This window comes from Macaca thibetana, chromosome 20 (genome assembly GCF_024542745.1).
Source record: "Macaca thibetana thibetana isolate TM-01 chromosome 20, ASM2454274v1, whole genome shotgun sequence".
Taxonomy (NCBI): Eukaryota; Metazoa; Chordata; class Mammalia; order Primates; family Cercopithecidae; genus Macaca; species Macaca thibetana.
The window spans coordinates 64,491,889-64,517,458 of NC_065597.1; the positions used below are offsets into that span (position 1 = coordinate 64,491,889).

Genomic DNA, 25,570 nt, shown 5'->3' on the forward strand with positions numbered 1-25,570 from the left:
AAGAGGGGTCCAGAGACCCAGAGAGTCTTCACGGCTTGGTCTAGCGCACACCCCACAACCGGACCTGCTGAGCCCACCCGAGGCAGGGCCCTGAGAACCCTGCTGCAGGTGTCCCTCTAATCACCGAGAATCCCTTACTGACCCTGAGAGGCAGCCAGACCCGAATATGACTGGCTCTGTCCCTGATCGGCCAAGGGACTCTGGGCTGGTTACTCCACCTCTCTGAGCCTGTTCCCTCTTTGCTAAACGCAATCATTGTACCTGCCTCACGGGGTGCATTAGTTTCCTGGGGCTGCCATACCAAATGGCCACAAACTTGGTGGCTAAAACAACAGAAATGTATTCTCTGCAGTTCTGGAGGCCGGAAGTCCGAAGTCGAGGTGCCAGCTGGGCTGATCTCCCTCCCAAGGCCTTAGCAGAGAATCCTTCTTTGCCTCCTCTAGCTCACAGACCTCCAAGCTTGTCTCCATCTTTACATGGTTTCCTCTTCTGTCCCTGGGTGACACCTCTTCTGTCTCTCATAAGGACGTCTGTCATTGGATTTAGGGCCCACCCTAAATCCAATGCTAAGCCAACATACTTATCTCAAGATTCTTAGCTTAATTACATCTGCAAAGACGCCTTTTCCAAATATCACACTGACAGGTTCTAGGAGTTAAAACGTGGACATAGATTTTTGGGGGCTGCCATTCAGTCCACTACAAAGGGTCACTGTGAGGTTTGAGGGCAAAGCTGTCTGGAGAGGGTGAGGCCCAGAGCACAGCCATGTAGAAAGCATTCAGTAAATGAAAGCAGTTCTCACTGTGAGAAATTTGACATGTTTATTCAGAAATAAACTGCAAAGGCTGGGCATATTGGCTCAGGCCTATAGTCCCAGCACTTTGGGAGGCCAAAGCAGGAGGATATCTTGAGTTCATAAGTTCAAGACCCACCTAAGCAACAAAGTGAGACCCCCATCTCTACAAAAAAAAAAAAAAAAAAATAGACAGGTGTGGTGGCATGCACCTGTAGTCACAGCTACTCAGGAGGCTGAGGTGGGAGGATCGCTTGAGTCCAGGAGGTGGAGGCTGCAGTGAGCTGTAATAATGCCACTGCACTCTAGCCTGGGCAACAGAACAAGACCCTTTCTCAAAAAAGAAAAAGAAAAAAACTTCCATAAAAGCAGATGATTGCAAATCCTCAGAGCAAGAGGCAAAGTTGCACGTGGGCAGAGTGAGAGGTTGGCTTGGGCTGGGGGCCTGCTCAGGGAGGGGAGACAGAGAGAGAGGGAGTTCCATGCAGAGACAAGTGGGAAAGTACAGGCCAAGGGCTAAGCTCAAAGGCATCGGCCAAGACAGGGACGGGTGGAGGGCTCTGGATGGAAACCCAAAGACTAGAAGATCAAATGGCCTGGTGTTCAAACACAAGTCTGGGCTTTCTTCTAGAGGTGCTGGAGTGTTTGAGCAGGGACGGCATGATTCAAATGGTATGGCGAGGCTTCGTTAGCAGGGACGGGAAGAGAATCAAGAGGCAGAAACTGAAGGAGAGAGATGGGCTTCCACGGACCTCCTGTAGCTTCACAAGCATCTTAGGCTCACAAGAATACCAGGAAACAAGCAAAGACACCCCTTTGTCACATAAGGCAACTAAGCCTCAGAAACCACAATGGCCTACCCAAGATTGAACATCAGTGCAAACTTGGATTTGAACCTGGCTCTGAATCTCCTGACTTTAGATCTGGCTAGGGAGGTAGGCTTGCCGGGCGAGCCCCAGGACCACCCCTTGGACCATGTGGTTACTCATCCATCCACCAAGCCATCTGGTCAATTCATCACCTCCCCATCATCTGGGCACTAATCATCTGTCTTAACAACTGCCCACCATTCAGCTGCCATCACCAGGGTCAGGGCTGCACTCCTGGCACCCAAGCTGCCCAGGAAGTTAAGAAAAAGACCTGACGATGCTGGTCAGTGATGTTTACTGAGCTCTTATTGTGGGCTGGGCCTGAGCTAACTGCTTGATATAAATTCTCTCCTTTATTAATAGTTCTTCTAATGTCTGAATGAGGTCAGTACAATTATTGTCTCTATTCTGCAGAGATGGGGAAACTGGGACTTCTTCAGGTGAATCCCCAGGGCTGACCATGTAGAAAAAGCAGATCTGGGATGCAGACTCAGCTTAATCTGACCCAAGGGCTCCTACCCTGAACCAGCAGCTGGGACTACCCCCAGGGTACCCCTGAGGGCTGCCCCAGCCTGGGGGTGAGGGTAAGGGGTAGGGGGCTTTGTCTTGGCTGGGCCACATCTGTCACACCGCTGTGGCCTGTGCCATCATAATCAGCCCCAACTATATAACCAGGGGCTGCCAGGGCCTCTGTAAAGCTAGGCCTGCTGGGAGAGGACGAGGAGGAGGCCCTGCCCCTCCAAACGTGGCCTCCTATGGACACCAAGACTCACAGCCTTCCTATCACCCACACCCAGCTCCACAGCAACTCTCGGCCCCAAAGCCGCAGCCAGTGCACCTGCACCCACCACTGCCAGACCTTCAGCCAGAGTTGCAGACAGAGCCAGCGTGGCAGCCGGAGCCGGAGTTCCAGCCAGAGCCCGGCTACCCACCAGAACCCAACCGGAGCCCACAGCTCATCCGGCTGCCAGAGCCAGAGTCCCAACGCCAGCCCACCACCAAAGCGCCACAAAAAGACCATGAACTCCCACCACTCTCCCACGCGGCCCACCATCCTGCACAGCAGCTGCCCCAAGAACAGAAAGAACTTGGAAGGCAAGCTGAACAAGAAAAAAATGGCCAAGAGGATCCAGCAGGTGTACAAAACCAAGAAGCGGAGCTCAGGTATCCTTTAAGGAGGTGGGAAGGGCCACAGAGCCCACAGATGATGGGGAGCAGACCTTGGGGGCAGTGAGAGGAAGGCTGCAGCCAGGTCACAGAGGAACCACAGGCAAGGGTGAAGAGGGAGAAGAGAAACAATGACAGTTGGCTAGTATGATATGTTGATTGATGGACAGGTTCTTTGGATAAATTGGATGGGTTGATTAGGAGGATGGAAAGATTAGCTAGATGGAAGCATGAATTGGGTTGAGAGGTTGGGTGGATGACTGGGTGGGTAAATAATAAATAGGTAATAGGATAGTTGGAAGAATGCATTGGTTGAATGATAGGAAGTTTGGATATGATTAGCTGGATGGATGAATAAATGGATGAATGCACTAGTTCACTCATTATTGGTTAGGTAGATGATTAGTTGGAAGAATATGGTTGGTGGACATGAATTGGTTGGATATAGAGTTAAATAAATGTGAAAGTTTTGATGGGTTGATCTGATTGGTTAAATAATGGTTGGCTAGGTAGGCTAGTTTAGATGAAGGGATGATGTTGATAAATTTATCTTAATAGAGTAATATAGAGTAATTGAATGAACTGATAGATGGAAGAATAGATATCTAGACTAATGGGATGGAATGGGAAAGAAATGTTGAATAAATGAATGGAATGGGTGAACTAATGAATGGATGGATGACAAATGGAAGGGATAAATGGATGGATAGATGGATTCACATAGGTCAAAAGGACACTGAAGGTAGTCTAAACTCTATCTACGCCCCATATTCAATCACAAATGAGTAGCTGTAAGACCCACAGGAGGTCAGTGACTTCATGAAGTCCTCAGCTATTAAAAGTTCCTTTCTCACTCTTATCCCTTAGGACGGAAATCCAACTAATGAGACTGCACTCCTTGGCTTGTTCCTGCGTGTTTCACCCAAATGAGAAACGCTATCATGCATAGAATGCTAGGACGAAGTCAATCTTCTTGCAGGAACATGTTACTATGGTGATTTCTACGCAACACTAATTAAAGCTTGTACCCTGGAAGACTATCCCTGAGTAGTCATTTTAGAGTCATTTTGATTTCACTAATAAAGGCGTTTTGTGTTTTGGGGGCCTGCACAGGGGCAGAAATGAATGGGGGTGGGACACCAAGAAGCCTGCAGAGTCCACTTTGCTTGGATAACAATATTTTGCCCTGTACACTTCCACATGGGTGTGTACATATGTGGACACATAAGATGCGCACAGGTCCATACTCTATTCATGTGATCCACATGTATGTAGCCCAAGGAGACAGGAAGAGGGGTTCAGAATGTGCCTTTTGCAATCCAGAGCATCCTGAGTTTGAATCCTGGCTCATCTTTCGTACGTGCTATGTGACCTTGAACTGTGACCAACCTCTGAGCCTCACTTGCTGATTCTGCAATATAGTACCAACCTCAAGGTTCCTCAAAGCGGCCATTTCAATCAACTTTTACTAAGGGACCAAAGACTGTTCAGGGGCTGTGCTGGGCTCTGGGAACAGAACTAGAGAACACACAAGGCCCTGCCCTCATGGAACTTATAGTCCAAACACAAGACTTGTCAGAATGAGCTGTATCAAGGGAGCAGGGTGATGTCATGTCCCCGTGAGGGAATGAGCCTGGGTTAGAACTTGTGTTCCAGAGGAGCTGGCATAGAATCTGAAGGTGCTGGGACATATGCTGGGACCATCTCACTCTGTCACCCAGGTTGGGGGTTAGTGATACAATCATGGCTCACTGTAGCCTCGATCTCCCAGGCTCAAGCCATTCTCCTGCTTCAGGTTCCTGAGTAGCATGACATGTACCACCATGTTTAGCTATTTTTGACTTCTCGCTCTGTCGCCCAGGCTGGAGGGCAGTGGCGCCATCTCAGCTCATTGTAACCTCCGCCTCCTGGGTTCAAGCGATTCTCCTGCCTCAGCCTCCCGAGTAGCTGGGATTACAGGCGCCCACCACACCTGGCTAATTTTTATGTTTTTTTTTCCCCACTGTGCAGGCGTTCTGTCACTGCTTTTAATTTTTATTTCATTTTACTTTAAGTTCTGGGATACATGTGCTGAACGTGCAGATGTGTTACATAGGTATACATGTGCCTTGGTGGTTTGCTGCACCTGTCAACCCGTCATCTAGGTTTTAAGCCCTGCGTACATTAGGCATTTGTCCTAATGCTCTCCCTTCCCATTCCCCCCACACCCCAATTTTTGTATTTTTTTAGTGGAGATGAGGTTTCACCATGTTGGTCAGGCTGGTCTCAAACTCCTGACCTCAAGTGATTCACCCGCCTTGGCCTCCCAAAGTGCTGGGATTACAGGTGTGAGCCACCATGCCCGGCCGCCTGGTGTGTTTTCAAAGTGGTGTGGCTGCTATGTGGAGGCTGGATTGCAGGGGATGGGACAGGGTACAGCAATTGGCAGAATGGCAGCCTGGTCTAGCAGAGAGATTTTCCACAACAGGTGGGCCGGAGGTTCCTCCCAAGATAATGCCCAGAGTCCTGCCTTCCTCATTCCTCTTGTGCAAACATTTACTGAGCACCCACTTGTGTGGGCTTTGGGCTAAGGCCAAGGAGGGAAGATAAGGGTGAACCAGACAGAACCCTGCTTCCAAGAAGATGTGGAGACAGCTATGGACATCAATCTTAGGAAAACCTGCTCTCATCTGCAAAATGGGCACCCTTGCTGGGGGACTGGGAGAGGTCAGTGTATCATGCGTGTGACATGGTGTCTGGGCTCAGTGCTTGGCACTCAGTAAACCTCTGCTATTAATATGGCATTAAAAGTACCAGGCATCCCAGCACTTTGGGAGGCCGAGACGGGCGGATCACGAGGTCAGGAGATCAAGACCATCCTGGCTAACACGGTGAAACCCCGTCTCTACTAAAAAATACAAAAAACTAGCTGGGCGAGGTGGCAGGCGCCTATAGTCCCAGCTACTCAGGAGGCTGAGGCAGGAGAATGGCATAAATCCAGGAGGCGGAGCTTGCAGTGAGCTGAGATTCGGCCACTGCACTCCAGCCTGGGCGACAGAGCGAGACTCCGTCTCAAAAAAAAAAAAAAAAAAAAAGTCCCAGGCAGATTTTCGTGAAGGAACACCGGCTGCCAGACTAAAGGACTGGGGAATGGTCAGGGTCTTGTGTAAATTGGCTTCTGACCTTCATACCCACCAGCCTTGGTTTTAGGGTCAGACTCAAGTTTGCTCTGGTTCTCACTATCCTAGCTGAGGGGGCTGGGACTAGACCACTCTGAGCCTCACTCACCTCCTCCGTCTAATGGGCTCACCACTCTGACATGCTGGGGGGCGGGGTACCCAGCAGCCTGGTGTGTGACAAGGTGCCCAGCACAGCACCAGACACATGGTCACTTTGCTTTCTTTTGTGCTGCATTTGGCATTTGGGCTGAAGGAACGGGGTGAGCAGGTGAAGGCGGGGTGGGGCAGGAGTAGAAATGAGTGGTGATGGGGTGTCTGCAGGGGAGGGAAATGGACCCAGGTGTCTTGCAGAAGGCCTTGCAGGATTCCAAGCTTTGCTGAGCCTGTCCCAGGCAGCGGCATGACATGGAAATTCCTCTTTCAGACCTCAGCTGTGTGGACTTGAGCAAGTCATGTTCCCCATCTGCATCCTGGTCTTTTCTGTAAAATGGGAGGCTAACGGTGCCTCCCTGTAGGGGTCCTGGTGGGGATTCATTGAGATAATGCACCTGCAAGCATCCAACAGAGGGCCTGGTCCATCTGACCAATGTCACTCAATGTCATTGTCAGTCTCCTTTCCTTGGGTCCCTTTATCCTCCCCTCACAGCAGGGAAAGGTTCCAGGCTGTTTCTATTAGGAGAGGGTGCGGGGAAGCACTTCTATAGGCTCAGGAATTACATTTATTGAGCACCTACTTGATGCCCGATGTCTTGACATAAATGTTTCCACGGAATCCACACTCCTCAACAAGAGACATTATTGGTCCCACTGTACAGATGAAGAAGCTGAGACTCAGAGGTGAAATAACTTGGTCAAGGACTCCTGGCAAGCAGGTCTGAGATAAGACATTCACGTTTTGTCCAAAACTTCCTGGTTCCCAGCTGAAAATGTAAGGCCACATTAAGCCATGATAGTCACTGACACATCAGTGCAAGAGTTTGGGAGGCCCTTCTGGGGAACACATTTTGAAGGAGGAACTGGAGACAGGGTTAGACATAAAGTCAGGGACTTTGAGCCCCACTCACCAAGGGACCTCCCTGCTTCCTGGGCAGTGTCCTTTTATGATATGATTACTGAAGGCAGATCTTTTATTATAAGCTGATGGACTGGCTCACGCGTGTGGCTTATGGACCTATCTTTAACTCCACATTTCCCTGAAACCAACACCAACACGAGCAACACAAAAGTGGCGCAAACACGGATAGTCACATACACAGTCACAACTCACCGGAATCTCGAACTCCCGGCCACGTATGCAAAGAAGCGGCCGTTCAAACCCACTCAGACACAGAGACCCACATTCACATGTGGACCCCAAATACACACACACCTCCCGCTACACATGCATGCAGGCTCTCAGTCACCTCCCCCGACCCTTCCCACAGGAAACACATACGTAAGCAAGCACTCACAATACACACCACCCTTGTACAGTCAGATGCACGGTGATGACAGGAAAAAAAAATCCAACCACAGATTCACGCTTTCACTTACTTGGCTTGGGGTGGCTGGCAGTAGGTTGGGGGCAGGCCTGCTGGAGACCCAAATTCAGGAAATGGAGACAGACAGACAATAAATCCAGCCAGCAAGATAGTATGCGGGTTCTGAAGATGATCTATCTTGATACTCAGAGATTTAATTTCAGTGGGCTACTGGGGAATGAGGTGAGGTCTGGGGAACAGTGAGGTGCAGCCTGTCCTGTGGTGGGGTTACCTGCAGGGCTGTCACTCCTGAGGGTCTGAGGTATCACCAAGGGGAAACGCAGGGGTCCCGGGTTGAGGAAGGAGTGGGGAACGGAGCGCTCAGACGAGAGGGCAGACCCTGGCAGAGATGCCCATGTGAGCTATGATTCAAGAGGAAAAATATCTCAAACCCTGTAGTCACACAGACCCAGCTTCAAATCCCAGCTCCCCCATTCCCTGGCTGGGTGACCCCAGGACTATTCCTCAACCTCTCTTGAGTCTCAGGTGCATCTCACACTTTGTAAAGAGAACCGAGGAGGCCCTGCTGTTCACTGCTGCATCTCTAGGACTTAGCACAGTGCCTAGCACATACTAGGTGTGCAGTAAATATTTGTTTAGTAGATGAAAGAAGGAGCAGGCATTAAAGCAACAACAAGAAGCCATCACTTACCAATTCATCAAATAGGCAAAAATGGAAAAAGTATGATAATGGCGAAGGCATGGGGAAACACTGTTGAACGCTTTTGCCCAGAAGGTAAATGTGCACAGCACGCTGGCAGGCGACTGGGTGGCGCCTATGAACATTCAAACAGTAAGAACGGTTTATCACATGTGTGCCAAGAGGCTGTACAGGGAGCTGCAGGCCACGTTGTTTGCAAGAGCAAAAAAACAACCTATGTGTCCGCCCACTAGGGATGGCTAAATGAACATACGCTGAGGAGTACCATGCAGCTCTTAAGGAACTTGGGGTCGATCTATACATGATCTAGCCAGATCTAGCCAGATTGTTGGGGGGAAAGGGCAAGATGGAGAAAGACATGACATTGATAGAGGGAAAAGTCCTACACAAAGGAATACTTTTTTTTTTTTTTTTTTAAATAATTGGGATCTTGCTCTGTCACCCAGGCTGGAGTGCAGTGGCACAATCACAACTCACAGCAGTCTCGAACTGACCACAAGTGATCCTCCCAGCTCGACCTCCCAAAGTGCTAGGATTACAGGCATGAGCCACCATACCGGCCCAAGGGACATCATTTTTATGGGTCAAAATACAAGCATGTAGATGCACAGAAAAAGATCTCAGGGTGGGAGCAGTGGCTTATGCCTATAATCTCAGCGCTTTGGGAGGCCCAGGCGGGAGGATCACTTGAGGCCACGAGTTTGAGATCAGCCTAGGAAACAAAGTGAGACTCTGTCTCCCTAAAAATGAAAAAATTAGCCAGGCATGGCAGTGTGCGCCATCTACACGAGAGGCTGAATCAGGAGGATTGCTTGAGCACAGTGGGGGTGGGGGTGTCAAGGCTGCAGTGAGCTGTGTTCACGCCACTGCACCCCAGCCTGAGTGACAGAGGGAGACTCAGTCTCAAAACATAAAAATAAAAATAAAAATAAAAAAGATCCTAAAGAACAGACTGAGCTGGTGCCTGGGTTACCTTTGGGGAGGAAAACTGAAGGAAAATGAGGATAAAAAAGGAATGAGCATTAGTGAATGTGTCTAATGGGTGCTCAGCGAAGCTCTGTTGAATCCGGAGAGGCTGTAAAGGCATGTGGATATAACATCAGCCCCTGCTCTGGGCTTGCTGGTCTGGGCAAGGTGACCCAGAATGCTCTCCCACAAAGGGACCCATCACCCCAGGGCAGGGAAAGGTCCAGCCCAGCCCTCTCTCTTCCTCTAGACCAGTCTCCTCCTAAAAGCCAGTAGGGTTGCCTTGGGGTGTCCGGCTTACCTTTGGCCTCATGTGCTGCCCAGGGCCTCACATTCTTGTCATGCTCTGCCCGGAATATGTCCTCCCTCCCTTCCCTTGGCGAGATCTCATTCTTTTTTTTTTTTTTTTTTTTGAGACAGGGTCTCCCTATGTTACCCGGGCTGGAGTGCAGTGGTGTGATCTCAGCTCACTGCCATCTCTGTCTTCTGAGCTCAAGTGATCCACCTCAGGTTCCCAAGTAGCAGCGACCACAGGTGTGTACCACCACGCCCAGCTAATTTTTTCATATTTTTGTAGACATGGGGTTTTGTCATGCTGCCCAGGCTGGTTTTGAACTCCTGAACTCAAGTAATGCTCACTCTTTACAACTCAGTTGAGGGTCACCCCTCCCTGAGCCTGCCTAGGGCGCTGCCAACTGGGCCAGTAGATGCTGGGCTTCTTAAGTTGTGGCACGTGAGGAGACTGCTGCTGCTCTGTGTACCCTGAGACCAGACGCCTCCTCAGAGAGAACCGGGCCCAATTCTACCTGTCATCATGACACCCGACATTCTCAACAGCATCACCACAGCGAGGGCCCACGGACACGAGGAATCTTCCTGCCCCACACTCTGTGTGCTAGCTCTTGTGCCTAGTTTCATAGTTTCTGCACGTTCTTTGCCCCCATGTCACTGCTCCTGGTCCTTGCTGTCAGCTGCTGACACCTAATTTGTCACTTATGGGATGGGGTGCGGTGGGTAGAAACTGGTTAGGCTTGTTGGAATACTGTACAAAAATGGAGTGAATAGGCCACGACAAAGATCCCAAGGGAGTTACTGAGGAACGGGCACCGTGCTCTCCAGGCTTGGGCTTTGTGACAGTTCTCTGGGCCACTGGATTTGCCTAAAGCCACACAGCTGATGGGGAGGGGAGCTGGAACTGGAGGCACGTGTGTCTGGACCCCTCCCCCAGCATTCCTAGAATTCTACTTTCCTGCCCCTCCTATTTTACAGCTGTTAACATAACAATCTTGACTGCTTTCCGAAAGCCAGTGACTACTGACTACTTCAAGTAACGGCTGACTTCATCTCTCCTTTCTTTACCTGTGCCTGCTGGAAGAGTCTCACCAAGTCTCCAGGACTGGTGCCACTTTGGAGTCCGGCCACCAGCTCATGCCATTGCTCCCTGGCCTCTCACACCTTCTCCTTGGACTTGGGTCCTCTGAGCTCACACCCCTTTACCCGCCACTGAGACGCACAGTCGTTCCTGCGGTGGGAGCAGAAGGGATCTACTCCGTACATCAAAGCACAGGACTCCAGACACAGGACTTCAGGCCAGGTTCTGCCAAGCCCCAGGGCTCCCCAAAATACCTTCACCAAGTTCCACCAGTTCCCCAAGTTGTGCTCTCCTCATCTGATCAAGGGAAACATAATTTCCAATTCACACGACCATGGGCAAGTGTCCCAAGGCCACTGCCACAGCTCCTCGTGGCGAAAGCCCAGCAGCTGGGAAGGTCAGCAGCTAGAAGGCCCTTTCCACACTCAGTCCTATGCTGTCTCCTGGGCCTGGATGGCTGGCCCGTGCACTCAGGCCAAAATCCAAAGCCTTGCCACAGCCCAGCAAGGCCCTGCTTGATGGATCAGACCCTGCCAACCCCTATGCCTCACCCCCACACCACCCCCTGGCTCGCTATACCAACTCTCCTTTCCTATCTTCAAGCACCCCCACCACAGAGCCTTTGCACTGGCTGTTCTCTCCACCTGCGGTATTTATCCCACTTTTAGAAAGACCTCAGCGCTAATGTCACCACCTCCAAGAGGCTTTCCCTAACTTCCTTATCTCACCCTACACACACACAGTCACCCCTTTCTCTCTGTTTCTTTCCCACATAGCACCCAGTATGATCTGCAATGATGGTGTGAATTCACTGACTCCCCTAGGTCTGCCCGAACACCTCTGAGTCCCCTGTGCCTGGCACACAGTAAGAACTCAATAAATATCTGCTGAATAAATATTGAAGAAGTGAAATAGATATGTTATCACCTCATCTTGCAAATATGGAAACTGAGGCACAGAAAAGCTAAGAAGCTGGCCCCAGGCCACATGCTTATGAAATGACCCATTTTAATTCAGACCAGCGGTCAGCAGAATCCACAATGTGAGCCCTACTGCTCGGGGCTCCCAGGGGCACAGACTCCCATGGGAACCTCGCTGACACATGGGTTAGAGGAAAAGGAGGGCTGAGGAATTTCAGGGCAGAGACCAGTTTCACGATTACACACCCTGACCAGGAGCTGCTTTTCCCAGCAAGTCGCCACCAAAGCCAGAAAGAGAAACTGAAAAGCTGAGTGCCATAAGCCATCAGGATCTTGACTTCCCCTAGATGCTGGCTGGGCCCCTCGCATATGGGGTTCGAGGACCTGCCAAAGTAGGGAGGAGAATGTTCCCACACATCTGGCTCTGGCTGTGGTTTAGCAAGCTGTGGACATAGGGTTGGTCTATCCGCCCTGTGACAAGAGGTCATTGTGCCAAGCATCGACTCCATGCCTGGCATTTTGCCCTTGGCTCTGCATGTCTGGCTGCTCTGTGAGGTACGAGATGTTCAGAGCTCACTTTGCAGTTGGGGCAAATGAGGTACCAAGAGGGCAGACTGCTTGCCCAAGGTCATGCAGCAGGTCTGGGGTCAGAGCCTGGTCCCATCCTGCCCAGCACTCTGAGTCCCCTCAGGGTTTCGCACTGCCTGGCTTCCTGTGAGTCTGGTGCCCAGCCCTCCAGGGAGAACAGCCCACAAGGCGGATGCTTGTCAATCAGCAGATTTCTTTTTCTCTTTCAGCATCTGGATTTGGTTTCATTTTGAACACAGGACTTAGAAAATGAAACCAAAGCTGTCTGTCACTGGTGGCAGTGAGGAGAACCCACGTGTGCTGAGTGTACCCTTAGAAGCTTCCCTGCTCCCTTGCTGTGCCTTCCCGGGCCTGTGGTCCCTGGACTAGGGGTTATAAGGCAGTGCTTTGGGAGGCCAGGGCAGGAGGGTCACTTAAGGATAGGAGTTCAAGACCAGCCTGGGCAATGTAGTGAGACCCCATCTCTACAAAAAATTTAAAAAATTAGCCAGGTGTGGTGGCATGTGCCTGTAGTCTCAGCTACTCAGGAGGCTGAGATGGGAGAATCTCTTGAGCCCAGGAGGTCGAGGCTATAGTGCCTCCTCGATCCTATCACTACACTCCAGCCTGAGCAACACAGCAACACTCCATCTCTTTGAAAAAATGGACACAGGGGTTGAAGCCATGTGTCTGTGGGCTCCAACACACAGCCACACCCACAGGCACACTCGGATGAACAACAGCAGCAAACATCTACCGAGTGCTGATTATACGCTATGGGTTGTTTTAAGCACCTGACCCCGTATTCACTCATTTAATTCCCACACAACCCCAGGAGGGAGGTAGTGTTGTGTTTTTCTTTTTGAGACAGGGTCTTACTCTGTTGCCCAGGCTGGAGTGCAGTGATGAAATTATGGCTTACTGCAGCCTCGACCTCTTGGGCTCAAGCAATCCTCCTGCCTCAGCCTCCCAAGTAGCTGGGACTACAGGTACAAGCCACTATGCCTGGCTGATTTTTGTACTTTTTTTTTTTTTTTTTTTTTTTTTTTTTGTAGAGAAGGGGGTCTCACTTTGTTGCCGAGGCTTGTTCTCAAACTCCTGGGCTCAAGCAATCCTCCTGTCTTGGCCTCCCAAGTGCTGGGATTATAGGCATGAGCTACTGTGCCCTGCTAGAGGTACTATTATTATCCCCATTTCACAGATAAAGAAACCATGGCAGAGAGATTAATCACACGCTCAAGGTCACAAGAATAGAAAGGTGCAGAGTTGGAGCTAGGTCTCCTTGTAATTCCATTACCCACCGCAGAGTGTGGCCCCCAGCAGATGTTCAGTGGACATCTCTCGAATGATCACACACCTGACCTCTGGTGCAGGCAAAGCTCTGCATCTTCTCTTACCTCTTACACACGCACTACCTAGGAGGCTACATCAATGACCACCACTAGCCCTGGCCAAACGCAGATTCAGGGTATTGATGGGGTGCTAAGCCAGGCTGATTCTGGGTCACCCCCTGTGCTCAGGAGGTGAATAAAGACCTAGGCTCTGCCTGGGGAAGAAGGCATCCTGGGGCCAAGGAGGCGGGAAGAAGGACCAGGCACCAGGACTTCCAGGGGAGAAGCTGTCTGGGCTGTCACCTGAGAGCTGTCTGTAGAGGGCAGTGTGCCCCAGTGTGAGACCAGTCACCAAGTCCCCAGCCTACCCAGGCTTTTGTGTGGCCCCTTGTGATGCTGGGGCTCCCCACATGCCTTCATTCAAAAATACACGGAGCAGCCAGGCACCTACTCCATGGCCTCGCACGACAATGGGAATCACTAAATCACCAAAACGTGCAAAAGACAGCCCTGACCACCGACCGCTCACCATCCCAAGCTCCAGGTGTGTGTGTGGTGGGAACGCAGTCTTTGAAGGGCAGATGCTTGACGGAGCAGTAGGAAGGGGAAATCTATGAGGAAGGGGTCGAGGGAGATGAGGGCTAGGAAACCAGGTTTTGGGATTCATCACGTCTGAGAATGCACCATTTCTTCACTGGGTTCCAATCTGATGTCGTCCAGCTGCTCCTCTCCCCAAAATGAAGACGGGGAAGGCGGGATCCAGGTCCAGAGCTCCCAATCTGCAAGCCATTGCAAATCCCAGCCCCTCCCTGGCCTCAGTTTCTTCCGCTGCCGGGTAGTGGGAGCGCAGGGAGGGCAGTCGAGGCCACCAGGGACCTTGCCCGGCCCCGCCCAGTTTCCGAGGAACTGGGCCGGGGTGGAGGCGCCCGCGCCGCCAGGGTTCCTCTGAAGCTTGTGGTCAGGCCGCTGCTTCCCGGGAAGCCCGAGCCAAGACCAGAGGCAGCGGCCGGCAGGGCTTCGGGACAGGAGGGAGGGCGACTGAGGGAGTCGACGGCGGGTGAAGCAGGGGCTAGGAAGGGGTCTAGGGGTGGGGTCAGGCTCAGGGTTGGGGACAGGTTCTGTGGCCTCCTGGGGGGATCTGGCTGCAAGGGAGGAGAGGACAGGGCTCTGTCCCCGGCGGGTGTGGAGACACCTGGGGTGGAGGAGGGTGTGTCAGGGAGCGTCCCAATAGGGCCTGGCGGCAGAAAGTGGAACCCGAGGTAGCGGGGCAAAAGCGGGGTCGCCAAGTCCGAAAGAGGCGTCCGAGAAGTGGCCAGAAGGCGCAGGGTCGGGGCCAGGGGCCCTCGAGGGACGGGTGCTGGGGCAGGTGCGAACAGGCGGGCAGAGGGCCCCGCGAGAGGGTCCAGAGGAGGGGTGCAGACGGCCGGAGCAGTCCCCGCCGGACGCCACGGCACAAAGAGAAACCGAAAGTGGAGCTGGGGGCGGGGCCTGCGGGGGGCGGGGCCTCCCGCCGTCGCTAGCCACGCCTCCCAGCTGGTTTAAAAGACTGGCGCAGGGGCGGGCGCCGAGCACAGTGAGCTGCGGCCGTGGCAGCTGCACGGCTCCTGGTCCCGGAGCATGCGCGAGAGCCGCCCCGGAGCGTCCCGGAGCCCCCCGCTGCCCCGCCCGCGGCGCCCCGCGCCCCGCCGCCAGGTGAGCCGGGCCCTGGGCGAGGAGGCGGGAGGGAGGAGGAAGGGGAGTCCAGGGCAGCCAGGAGTCGGGCGGGCCTCGGGGGCTGCATGATGGGGTCGCGACTGGCACGCCCCTTGCCCCCGCCGGCCCCACCCAGGCAGCCCCCCGCGCGCGGGTCTCCCACAGCACAGCCTTTCTCTAGTCCTAGCCCAAATCTCCCGGACCAGGCGCGGGTCCTAGCCTCGCCAGCAGGCGGCGGGCGCGGGGCGGCGAGCCGGGGCCGGACGGCTGGAGCCGGAGCCGGCTGCTCTCCACGCCCCCCTCTCGGTGCTGCCTGGAGGCCGGACTCCGCCTCCACCGAGCCCCCACCCGCCGGGAAGAGTTCCGCGGAGTACAGAGCCTATTTTCTAGCTGTGCCCACTGAGGCTGAACGGTGCCGCGCGGACTTGGTGCTCCGCGCTCGCCCCCTAGGGCCGGATCCACCGGGAGCGCCGCCCTCCCTAGTTGCCCGGCGGGCGCTCACCTGCCCGGTCCCGCAGCGCCCCAGCTCACCGCCTTGTCTCCCCCGCAGCGCACCCCCGGACGCTATGGCCCACCCCTCCGGCTGGCCCCTCCTGTAGGATGGTAGCACACAACCAGGTGGCAGCCGACAATGCAGTCTCCACAGCAGCAGAGCCCCGACGGCGGCCAGAGCCTTCCTCCTCTTCCTCCTCCTCGCCCGCGGCCCCCGCGCGCCCGCGGCCGTGCCCGGCGGTCCCGGCCCCGGCCCCGGCCCCCGGCGACACGCACTTCCGCACGTTCCGTTCGCACGCCGATTACCGGCGCATCACGCGCGCCAGCGCGCTTCTCGACGCCTGCGGCTTCTACTGGGGGCCCCTGAGCGTGCACGGAGCACACGAGCGGCTGCGCGCCGAGCCCGTGGGCACCTTCCTGGTGCGCGACAGCCGCCAACGGAACTGCTTCTTCGCCCTCAGCGTGAAGATGGCCTCGGGCCCCACGAGCATCCGCGTGCACTTCCAGGCCGGCCGCTTCCACCTGGACGGCAGCCGCGAGAGCTTCGACTGCCTCTTCGAGTTGCTGGAGCACTACGTGGCGGCGCCGCGTCGCATGCTGGGGACCCCGCTGCGCCAGCGCCGCGTCCGGCCGCTGCAGGAGCTGTGCCGCCAGCGCATCGTGGCCACCGTGGGCCGCGAGAACCTGGCGCGCATCCCCCTCAACCCCGTCCTCCGCGACTATTTGAGCTCCTTCCCCTTCCAGATCTGACCGGCCGCGCCCGCCGTGCACGCAGCATTAACTGGGGTGCCGTGTTATTTTCTGTTATTTGCCTGGAGCTACGGGGTGGGTACCTTTCCCCTGCCTGGGTTGGAGGGAGCGGGTAGGTGTAGGGGCAAGGCGCCTCCCGCCCTCGGCTGGAGACGAGGCCTGGAGACGAGGCTGCAGACCCCTTCTCACCTCTTGAGGGGGTTCTCCCCCTCCTGGTGCTCCCTCGGGGTCCCCCTGGTTGTTGTAGCAGCTTAACTTAACTGTATCTGGGGCCAGGACCTGAACTCGCACCTCCTACCTCTTCATGTTTACATATACCCAGTATCTTTGCACAAACCAGGGGTTGGGGGAGGGTCTCTGGCTTTATTTTTCTGCTGTGCAGAATCCTATTTTATATTTTTTAAAGCCAGTTTAGGTAATAAACTTTATTATGAAAGTTTTTTTTAAAAAAAAAAAAAAAAAAAAAGGTTTCTAGAACGTGTGCTTTGGCCAAAAGTTTAACTTGGTTCTGAACAGGTCCAGGGGAGAGGGTCCTAAGGCTGACCTGCTGGGCTGCAGGTGGTGTACCGGGCCTGCTCTGTGGTTGGGCATCCCTCAGGGTTCCACCCACAACTCTCCAGGGAGAGAAACGGTTGGTCTAGTTTTGGCGTGTGTCCAGTAAGACAGCAGCTCCCGTTTGAGCACTTTGTCTGTGCCAGACCTAATTCTGTGCTTTGCATGCTTAAATTTACTTAATCCTATAGAGAGAGGCATAACCCTGTGAGGCACGGGCTCTTATCCCCATTCTACAGAAGGGAAAACTGAGTAAATCTGCCAATGGCCATTCCTGTCAGAGACAACACTTGGGCCGTTTTTTTGGCTGTCCACTAAGCATCTGCTTCAAATGGATAAGAGAGAGGAAACTTCTTTGGTTCTATGACCACAACAGCTTCCAGGAAGAGGGTGGGGGTGGGGGATTAGTGAGTTTTTGGAAGGAGGAGTGGCACATTCTGAACCAGCATCAAGGGATACTCATTTGAGATGAGATGGGGGATACAGGGCTGGGTCTAGCTTCCTTCTTGTCACGCTGTTCTGTCTTGTGTACTTTTTGGTGAACACACGACTTGGAGCCAGAAAGAGGCTCTGTGGTCTGTGGTGGCGAGGGTGCTGCTGGCGGCTAGGGCAATTCCCCTTGCCTCCCTGGGCCTCCACCTTTCTAAGGGCAACTTTCTGTGCATCATATAGGAGACTGATGTTTTCAGGAGCCAGGTAAGGGCAGGGTGGCTCCAGGACGTTTGTGGGGCTGGCCCACAGCACCAGAAAGTGCCCAGGACCTGGGTTTCTGGCAACTTACGTGTCTTTGGCCAGCCTGACACATGGACCATGCTGGTAACTCAACACATGGTGAACTGAGTCATTTTCAGGTTAAGGGTTAAGCAACCTGATGGACACGTCACACTTCATCTTTAGAAGCTAAAGTGGCCCTCTTCAGCCTTGGACACACATATAATAGTGTCCTAATGCTTAATAATACCTTTCAGACTTGAAAGTACAGCATAAAATTAACTTGATGGTCAAAGAGCCAGAGCAGCCCAGGCCTGTCTTGGGGATTAAATAGGCTCCAGGCCTTTAAGGATGGCCAGAAGAGATTTAGGATCTCAGAGAGCTTTGGCAATTTCATCCCTTAGTAAGGTGAAGTGGAACGGAAGGAGGTGATGTCTTACCTCAACCTCCAAAGAATCTCTGCTTTTTCTTTTTTTTTCTTTTGCCATGCCCCTGCCCTTCCTTCTCTGAGGTGGATTAAGTCCTGTCCTTGTTCTTTTCTGTCTGTTACCTCCTGTGGGCAGTGTTTGGAGAAACAGAAATCCAAGATGGCAATGCTTGGGGATCGGGTTGTAATACTAGTGATACAGACCCTTAGTGACCACTTGCTGGCTGTGCTGGCCCCATTTGACAGATGGGAAAACAGGCTCAGAGAGGCAAAGCAGGACCACAAGGGGTGGAGCCGGATTTTGCAAACCCACTCAGGACTTTTTCAGAGACTGGGTACCACTAGGCAACCCGAGGACCTAACTGTTGCAGTAATAACAACAGCAGCAGCTGCTTGTATTTCTATGTAGCACTGACTGTGCAGGAGCCTCTCCCAGGTCCCACATCACCTATGTGAAGCATTCAGCTCACACCCAGCCTTCCGATTTAGGTACTGTGAACATCCCCATTTTACAGATGGGAAAACAGGTCCTCCTCAAAGGAGGGGTCAACTAGCAGGTAGCTTGTAATATGTTTTTTTTTTTCCCTTCTTTGAAAAAAGTATAAAAAACACATTTTCCTTACACAAGTGTTGGGTATCCAAACCCATTCCCCCTGTAGAACTTGAAGCAGAACAGCTAAGAGTAAAGGCCCCTCTGATCACACTTCCCAGAGCTGGCCCCTTCCTCCTTTTATGAGTCATTTAAAATAAATCTATACTAACATAGGTACAGTGACCTAAAGCCCTGGGAGCTGCACCCCACGTCCCATGTGACTAAAAGTGTGTGCAGGCACCACTGAAGGGGGAAAAGGCTGTGTGTGTGTCTGTGTGTGTGTGTGTGTGTGTGTGCGCGCACGCGCGTGCGCGCACTAGCGCCATGTGGCTTCCCGGGTGGTGTAGATCTCTCTCAAACCTCAGCTTCATGATTCAGCAGCGCTGACGTCAATTTACAAGAATGAAAAGTGAGAGGAGGGTTTGTGTGCGCAAGGGAGTGAGTTGGGGCCCCAGGTGCAGTGGAGGTGTCCTCCCCACTGAGCAGGTAAGCCAGGGCAGTGTGGCAGGCACCATGAGAAAGGAGGCACTCTTTGGAATGATGAGGACTGTGTGTGGGGGTGGGGACAGCCTGTGACCAGCCTCCAAGTCACCCCTGAGCTGAAAACTCTGGCCCCCATTTTCCATATGAGGAAATGGAGGCTCAGACAAGTGCAGATACCTACTCAAGGTGACACAACTCAAAAGTGATGGCCAGGACTTGGACCAAGTCTATCCCACTCTAAACAACAAGATGGGTTTCTTCCTTTTTTTTTTTTTTTTTTTTTTTTTTTTTTTTTTTAACACAGAGTCTCGCTATGTCACCTAGGCTGGAATGCAGTAGCGAGATCACAGTGGCAGAATGCAGTGGCAGAATCAAACTCCTGGGTTCAAGCAATCCTCCCACCTCAGCCCAGGGACTGAGTAGCTGGGAATACAGGTGTGAGCCACCGCACCCATCTAGTTTTCTTGTTTTTGGTAGAGATGGGGCCTCACTATGTTGCCCTGGCTGGTCTCAAACTCCTGGGCTCAAGCGATCCTCCCACCTCAGCCTCCCAGAGTGTTGGGATTACAGGCATGAATCATTGTGCCCAGCCCAGGATGGGTTTCTTAGTGGGAGAGGGGATGGGATAAGGGAGGACTCTGGTGAAAATGCATATTCCTAGGCCTCACCTCCTCCTACTTGATACTCCCAACCTTATGAGTAGGTACTGTCATTATCCCAGGAAGTGGCGAACTGAGCCTCTTCTATGACATAATAGGTAGAATGTGCTTAGCACACAACTTAGCATGTAGTAGGTGCTAAATGCATCTCTGAATGATGAGGTGCCAATAATGATAGTTGAGGTTCATATAGCAAACACTGATTGAGTGCCTCCTATGTTACAGGCATTATCCTTTTCCTCCTCTTTTTTTCTTTTTTTCTTTTTTCTTTCTTTCTTTTTTTTTTTTTTTTTTTTTGAGATGGAGTCTCGCTGTGTCACCCAGGCTGGAGTGCAGTGGCCCGATCTCAGCTCACTGCAAGCTCCGCCTCCCGGGTTTACGCCATTCTCCTGCCTCAGCCTCCAAGTAGCTGGGACTACAGGCGCCCGCCACCACGCCCGGCTAGTTTTTTGTATTTTTAGTAGAGACGGGGTTTCACCATGTTAGCCAGGATGGTCTCGATCTCCTGACTTCGTGATCCACCTGCCTCGGCCTCCCAAAGTACTGGGATTACAGGCTTGAGCCACCGCGCCCGGCCTTCTTTTTTTTTTTTTTTTTTAAGAGATGGGGTCTCACTCTGTTACCCAGGCTGGAGTGGAGTGGTGTGATCACAGCTCCTGTAGCCTTGACCTCCTGGGCTCAAGCGATCCTCCCACCTCAGCCTCCTGAGTAGCTGGGACCACAGGCGTGCACCACCATGCCTGGCTAATTTATTTTTGCCAAGATGGGGTCTCCGTATGTTGCCTAGGCCAGTCTTGAACTCTTGGACTCAAGCGATCCTCTCACCTCAGCCTCTCAAGATGCTGGGATTATAGGTGTGAGCCACTGCGCCCAGCCAGACATTAATCTAAGCCAAAAAGATATAGGAATGAACAAAATAGAGGGGTCTGACCCTTGCTTATGGAGTTTACATTCAGGGCCTTGGACAGTAAATAACTAAACACGAAATAAAGGAAAAGGAACATTCCAAGTACATAGTGACAGTGGTCAGATAAAACTCGACAGGGTAGTTGGACAGTGAATAGGGCCCTTTTAGAGAGAAAGGTCAGGAGGTGACACTGAAATTATTGTGCCTGGAATGACAGGAAGGCGCTAGCCAGGCAAAGCCAGGAGATGAGATGAGCAGGCCACGCAGAGGGAAGAGCTAGCGCAAAGGCGCTCAGTCAGGAAGGAGTTCCGTCCATTCAAGAAGGCTGGCGGAGTGGGAGGGGTGAAGTGGGAGGGATGGGCAGGGGCCCGGGCACGTGGGGCCCTGTAGACCTTGGTGGAAAGCGTGGATTTCAAGATTGATGGGGGACGTGGAGGTGACCTGATCTGACCTGGCTGCTGGCTGGAGATGATCTGAGCAGAGGACCTGGGAGGTGGGCTTTGGCTTCCTGCCTCAGATGTATATTTACAAGGGAGCGGTTCATTCTTGGCCAGGCCCCTTGGCTCCAGCCAATCAGACCAACGGCAAGGGAAGGCCACAGGACCTGCCTAGTGGATGCTGGGACAAGGTGGGTGTGGCCTGTTCCACCTGGATGCCAGCTTCGTACCTCTCACCTGGCCTCCCACTGCCATCACTCAGAGCCTCCCCAGGGCTGGGAGCTTACCAGGAATAACGCGGTGGGCTTGGCCTGATTTGGGGGTAGGGGGTATCTAGTTTCCCCCAGAGAAGGAAGCACAGTTTTCACCAAAGCACATTCACACAGTGACAGCGGTGCCCAGGTGGGCGCTCAAATTATCCCAACCGTGGTCCTGGCTCTGGGACCCGACAGACGACCCTCAGGGGAAACGGTTTCCAGGCTCTACAATGACTGTACGGCCCCAGTACAACCTTCCCTATCCCCTCCTTCCCCCGACACCCAGGGCGAGTCCGGCATCCCACGCCGCAGCCCTGCGTGGCTCCCCGCGCACACCGAAGGCCCACGTCCCACGACGGCCCAGGGGTCTGGGCAAGGCACTCACCGCGCTCCCTCCTGTTTCAGGGCCTTTGCCCCGTGCATCAGGAGTGCCCTCTACCAGCCGGGGTCGGGGTCGAGGCAGATAAACGAAAACTGGTCAGTTTTTATCCAGCTGAGACCCCACGGCTCCTGCACTCTCGGCCCCCACGTGCCGCGCCAGTGACGTCATTGCGCCGCTCTCCCCACCAACCGCTGCCCCGGCCCACTCGGCGTGGCTCGGCCACGCTCGGCTTCACTTGGCTCGGCTCGGCCAAACTCGTCTTCCCTGGGCTTCCTCTCGGCCTCTCGGAAGCACTGCTGGCCCCGCAGCCCTTCTGACCTTCACGTGGTTCCCAGTCCTCGTGGTCCGTCCTGCCTGCTGGGATCTCAGGGCTCTTGGAACACCCCAGGCCCGGGAAGGGCATGTCCCAAGGGCATGCCACGTCAAGGCCAGAATAGCGAGCCCTCCCCCACACCCTGTGGTCCTCAGAGACCAACGTGTGCTCCCACCGCATTCCGGTCCACAGCAACCCCTGCCTACCCAGCCTCACATAGACCTTAGGTCTTGAACCTCTTTTCCTACCTGGAAATGAGGTTAAGAACTACCCACCTCGTGAGTGAAGTTCAATCAAAGGATCCCTGAAAAGTGCTTAACACGTGATGTGTGCCCAGTCGTTGGAAACAGCCCTCTCTGCTTGATTTTTTCTTTTTTTCTTTTTTTTTTTTTTTTGAGACCGAGTCTCGCTCTGCCGCCCAGGCTGCAGTGCAGTGGCCAGATCTCAGCTCACTGCAAGCTCCGCCTCCCGGGTTCACGCCATTCTCCTGCCTCAGCCTCCCCGAGTAGCTGGGACTACAGGTGCCCGTCACCGCGCCCGGCTAGTTTTTTGTATTTTTTAGTAGAGACGGGGTTTCACTGTGTTAGCCAGGGTGGTCTCGATCTCCTGACCTCGTGATCCGCCCGTCTCGGCCTCCCAAAGTGCTGGGATTACAGGCGTGAGCCACCGCACCCGGCCTTCTGCTTGATTCTTTCATTGCTGCTTTTTTTTGTTGTTGTTGTTGTTGTTGTTGTTGTTGTTGTTGTTTGAAAACTGTCTTATTGACTGGGCGCGGTGGCTCACGCCTGTAATCCCAGCGCTTTGGGAGGCCGAGGTGGGCGGATCACTTGAGACCAGGAGTTCGACACCAGCCTGGCCAACATGGTGAAACCCCGTCTCTACTAAAAATACAAAAATTAGCCGGGCATGATGGTGTGCACCTGTAGTCCCAGCGACTAGGGATGCTGAGGCAGGAGAATCGCTTGAACCTGGGAGGCAGAGGTTGCAGTGAGCCGAGATCGCACCACTGCACTCCAACCTGGCTGACAGAGCAAGACTCCGCCTCAAAACAAAAAAAACAAACAAACGAAAAACGGTCTCACTGTCGCCCAGGCTGAGTGCAATGACACAATCACAGCTCACTGCAGCCTCAAAATCCCGGGCTCAAGCAGTCCTCCTGCCTCAGCCTCCCAAGTAGCTGGGACTACAGGCGTGCAACACCACACCTGGCTATTTTTAATTTTTTACTTGAGACAGTGGTCCTGCTATCTTGACCAGGCTGGTCTCAAAATCTCGGCCTCAGCGATTCTCCCGCCTTGTCTTTCCAAAGTGCTAAGATTACAGGCATGAGCCACCACACCCAGCCAGAACTATAATAATAATTATTATTTTGCATCACACCAGCTGTGCAGAGGATTTGAATCAGCATTGCCATGAAGTCAGACCCACCTGGTCCCATTCTCAGCTTGCTTCTTGCTAATAACAGCAGTGGCTGCCAGCTCACCCATGTCACTAGACGCCAGGCATGATTCTAAGTAAATCATGCGTAGTATCCCAATTAATCCTCACAAGAACTGTATGAATCAGGTGTAACTATTATTACCCTCATTTTGCAATGAGGAAACTGGGGCATAGGGTTGAATAACGGGCTTGGTCACACTGCAGGTAGATAGCAGAGCCCTGGTGGGGGGTGGGTTCTAACACCCGGCAGCTTAATTGTATAGCCATGCCTTCATTTTCATCTCTAAGCTGAGGCTGTCACACCAGTCACTGGAGCTTCACTTGTATTTTTTTTTGTTTATTTGTTTGTTTTGTTTTTTCTTTTGCCAGATCTGTCCAAGTCCCCAGCTGTTCTGTTATTTAATTAATATTTTCTGCAAATTAAGTTACATGATTTCCTTAAGTAAATTTTATTTCAAGGGAAATGTTTCATTACATATATGGAAGGTAAAATCACCCGCAACAAAGAGGTAACCCTTAAGCAATGCAACGAAATCCAAACAATGTAAGTTCTAGGTAGATACTGCTGTGTTCTAAGTATTTGCTGTGTGCTGAGCAAAAGGTCTGCTCCATGTTTGGTTGAGAGACAGAAAAAGAAAGGAGGCCAGGCACAGTGGCTCACGCCTGTAATCCCAGCGCTTTGGGAGGCCGAGGTGGGCGGATCACCTCAGGTCAGGAGTTTGAGACAAGCCTGGCCAACATGGTGGAACCCTGTCTCTACTAAAAATACAAAAATTATCCAGGCATGGTGGTGCACACCTGTAATCCCAGCTACTCGGGAGGCTGAGGCAGGAGAATCACTTGAACCTTGGAGGCAGAGGTTTCAGTGAGCCAAGATCACTGCCACTACAATCCACCATGGGTAACAGAGTGAGACTCTGTCTCAAAAAAAAAAAAAGAAAAGAAAAGAAAAAAAAAGAAAAGAAAAGAAAAAAAAAAGAAGAAGAAGAAGGAGAGGCTGGGTGCAGTGGCTCACGCCTGTAATCCCAGCACTTTGGAAGGTTGAAGTGGGTGGATCACGTGAGGTCAGGAGTTCAAGACCAGCCTGGTCAACATGGTGAAACCCCATTTCTACAAAAATACAAAAATTAGCTGGACATGATGGCAGGTACCTGTAATCCCCAGCTATTTGGGAGATTGAGGCGGGAGAATTGCTTGAACCCGGGAGGTGGAGGTTGCAGTGAGCCAAGATTGCGCCATTGCACTCTAGCCTGGGTGACAGAGTGAGACTCTGTTTCAAAAAAAAAAAAAAGGGAGAAGGAGAAGGGGGAGTATTAGCAAGCATTAGAGAGGTGTTTATGGCACAATAGCACCAACATGAGACTTTCATTTTGACTTAAGTAGAAAGACTACAAGAGGATGAAAATATGAAATCATGGTTTCACAGAGGAGGAAGAGGCCTCAATGTTTTATGAAAATGTCCATGTTTCGCCTAAAACTCCCACCCAGAGACCCTCCAGGGCACTCGTCCCATGCCTGGAGAAACACTGCCAGCTGTGTGTTATTGACAAGTAGCCCCTTCAGTGATGCTGAGCCTCAGTTTTCTCACCTGTGAAATGGCATAGGCACCCAGAGCTCAGTGTGTGAAGGATTAAAAGAAAGTGGTAATAGGCCTGGCAAGGTGGCTTATGCCTGTAATCCCAGCACTTTGGGAGGCCAAGGCAAAGGCAGGCAGATTGCTTGAACTCAGGAGTTTGAGGCCAGCTTGGGCAACATGGTTGAAACCCCATCTCTACCCAGAAAAAAAAAAAAAAAAAAAAAAAAAAAGCCAGGTGTGGTGGCATTCACCTGTAGTCCCAGCTATTCCAGAGGCTGAGGCACGAGAATCGCTTGAACATGGAAGGTGGATGTTGCGATGAGCCAAGGTCATGCCACTGCACTACAGCCTGAGTGACAGAGTGAGACCCTGTCTCCAAAATAATAATAATAATAAAATAAATAGTGATAATAAACTGTGCACCCCAGCGTATGTGCTCAACTAAAGGGATGATATTCCCAGGTCAGGCTGGATCCTAACTCAGGGGACCCTGGCTCTGTCCCCAGCTTGTACTGTTGAAAATGAAACCCCCAGCTTGCCCAGCTCTGGGCATCTTTCTGCCATTTGTTGCCGAGT

General features: G+C 52.6%; 2 protein-coding genes and 1 long non-coding RNA gene across 3 annotated transcripts in view; 2 read left to right on the plus strand and 1 right to left on the minus strand.

Annotated features, from left to right (window-relative positions):
- The window catches only part of LOC126944814 (uncharacterized), a 71,024-nt gene extending 49,327 nt beyond the window's left edge, over positions 1-21,697 (minus strand). The window contains exon 1 of the long non-coding RNA XR_007722198.1: positions 21,669-21,697. This is a non-coding gene — a long non-coding RNA (uncharacterized LOC126944814). The remainder of the gene's footprint in view (positions 1-21,668) is intronic.
- TNP2 (transition protein 2) lies at positions 2,345-3,870 on the plus strand. Its single transcript, XM_050774619.1, has 2 exons — positions 2,345-2,826; positions 3,697-3,870. The coding sequence occupies exons 1-2, from the start codon at positions 2,418-2,420 to the stop codon at positions 3,711-3,713; spliced, it is 426 nt and encodes a 141-aa protein (XP_050630576.1). The 5' UTR covers positions 2,345-2,417; the 3' UTR covers positions 3,714-3,870.
- Positions 14,896-16,703, plus strand: SOCS1 (suppressor of cytokine signaling 1). The gene is made up of 2 exons (XM_050774551.1): positions 14,896-15,016; positions 15,567-16,703. The coding sequence occupies exon 2, from the start codon at positions 15,617-15,619 to the stop codon at positions 16,256-16,258; it is 642 nt and encodes a 213-aa protein (XP_050630508.1). The 5' UTR covers positions 14,896-15,016; positions 15,567-15,616; the 3' UTR covers positions 16,259-16,703.
- Positions 21,698-25,570: the final 3,873 nt, after the last annotated feature.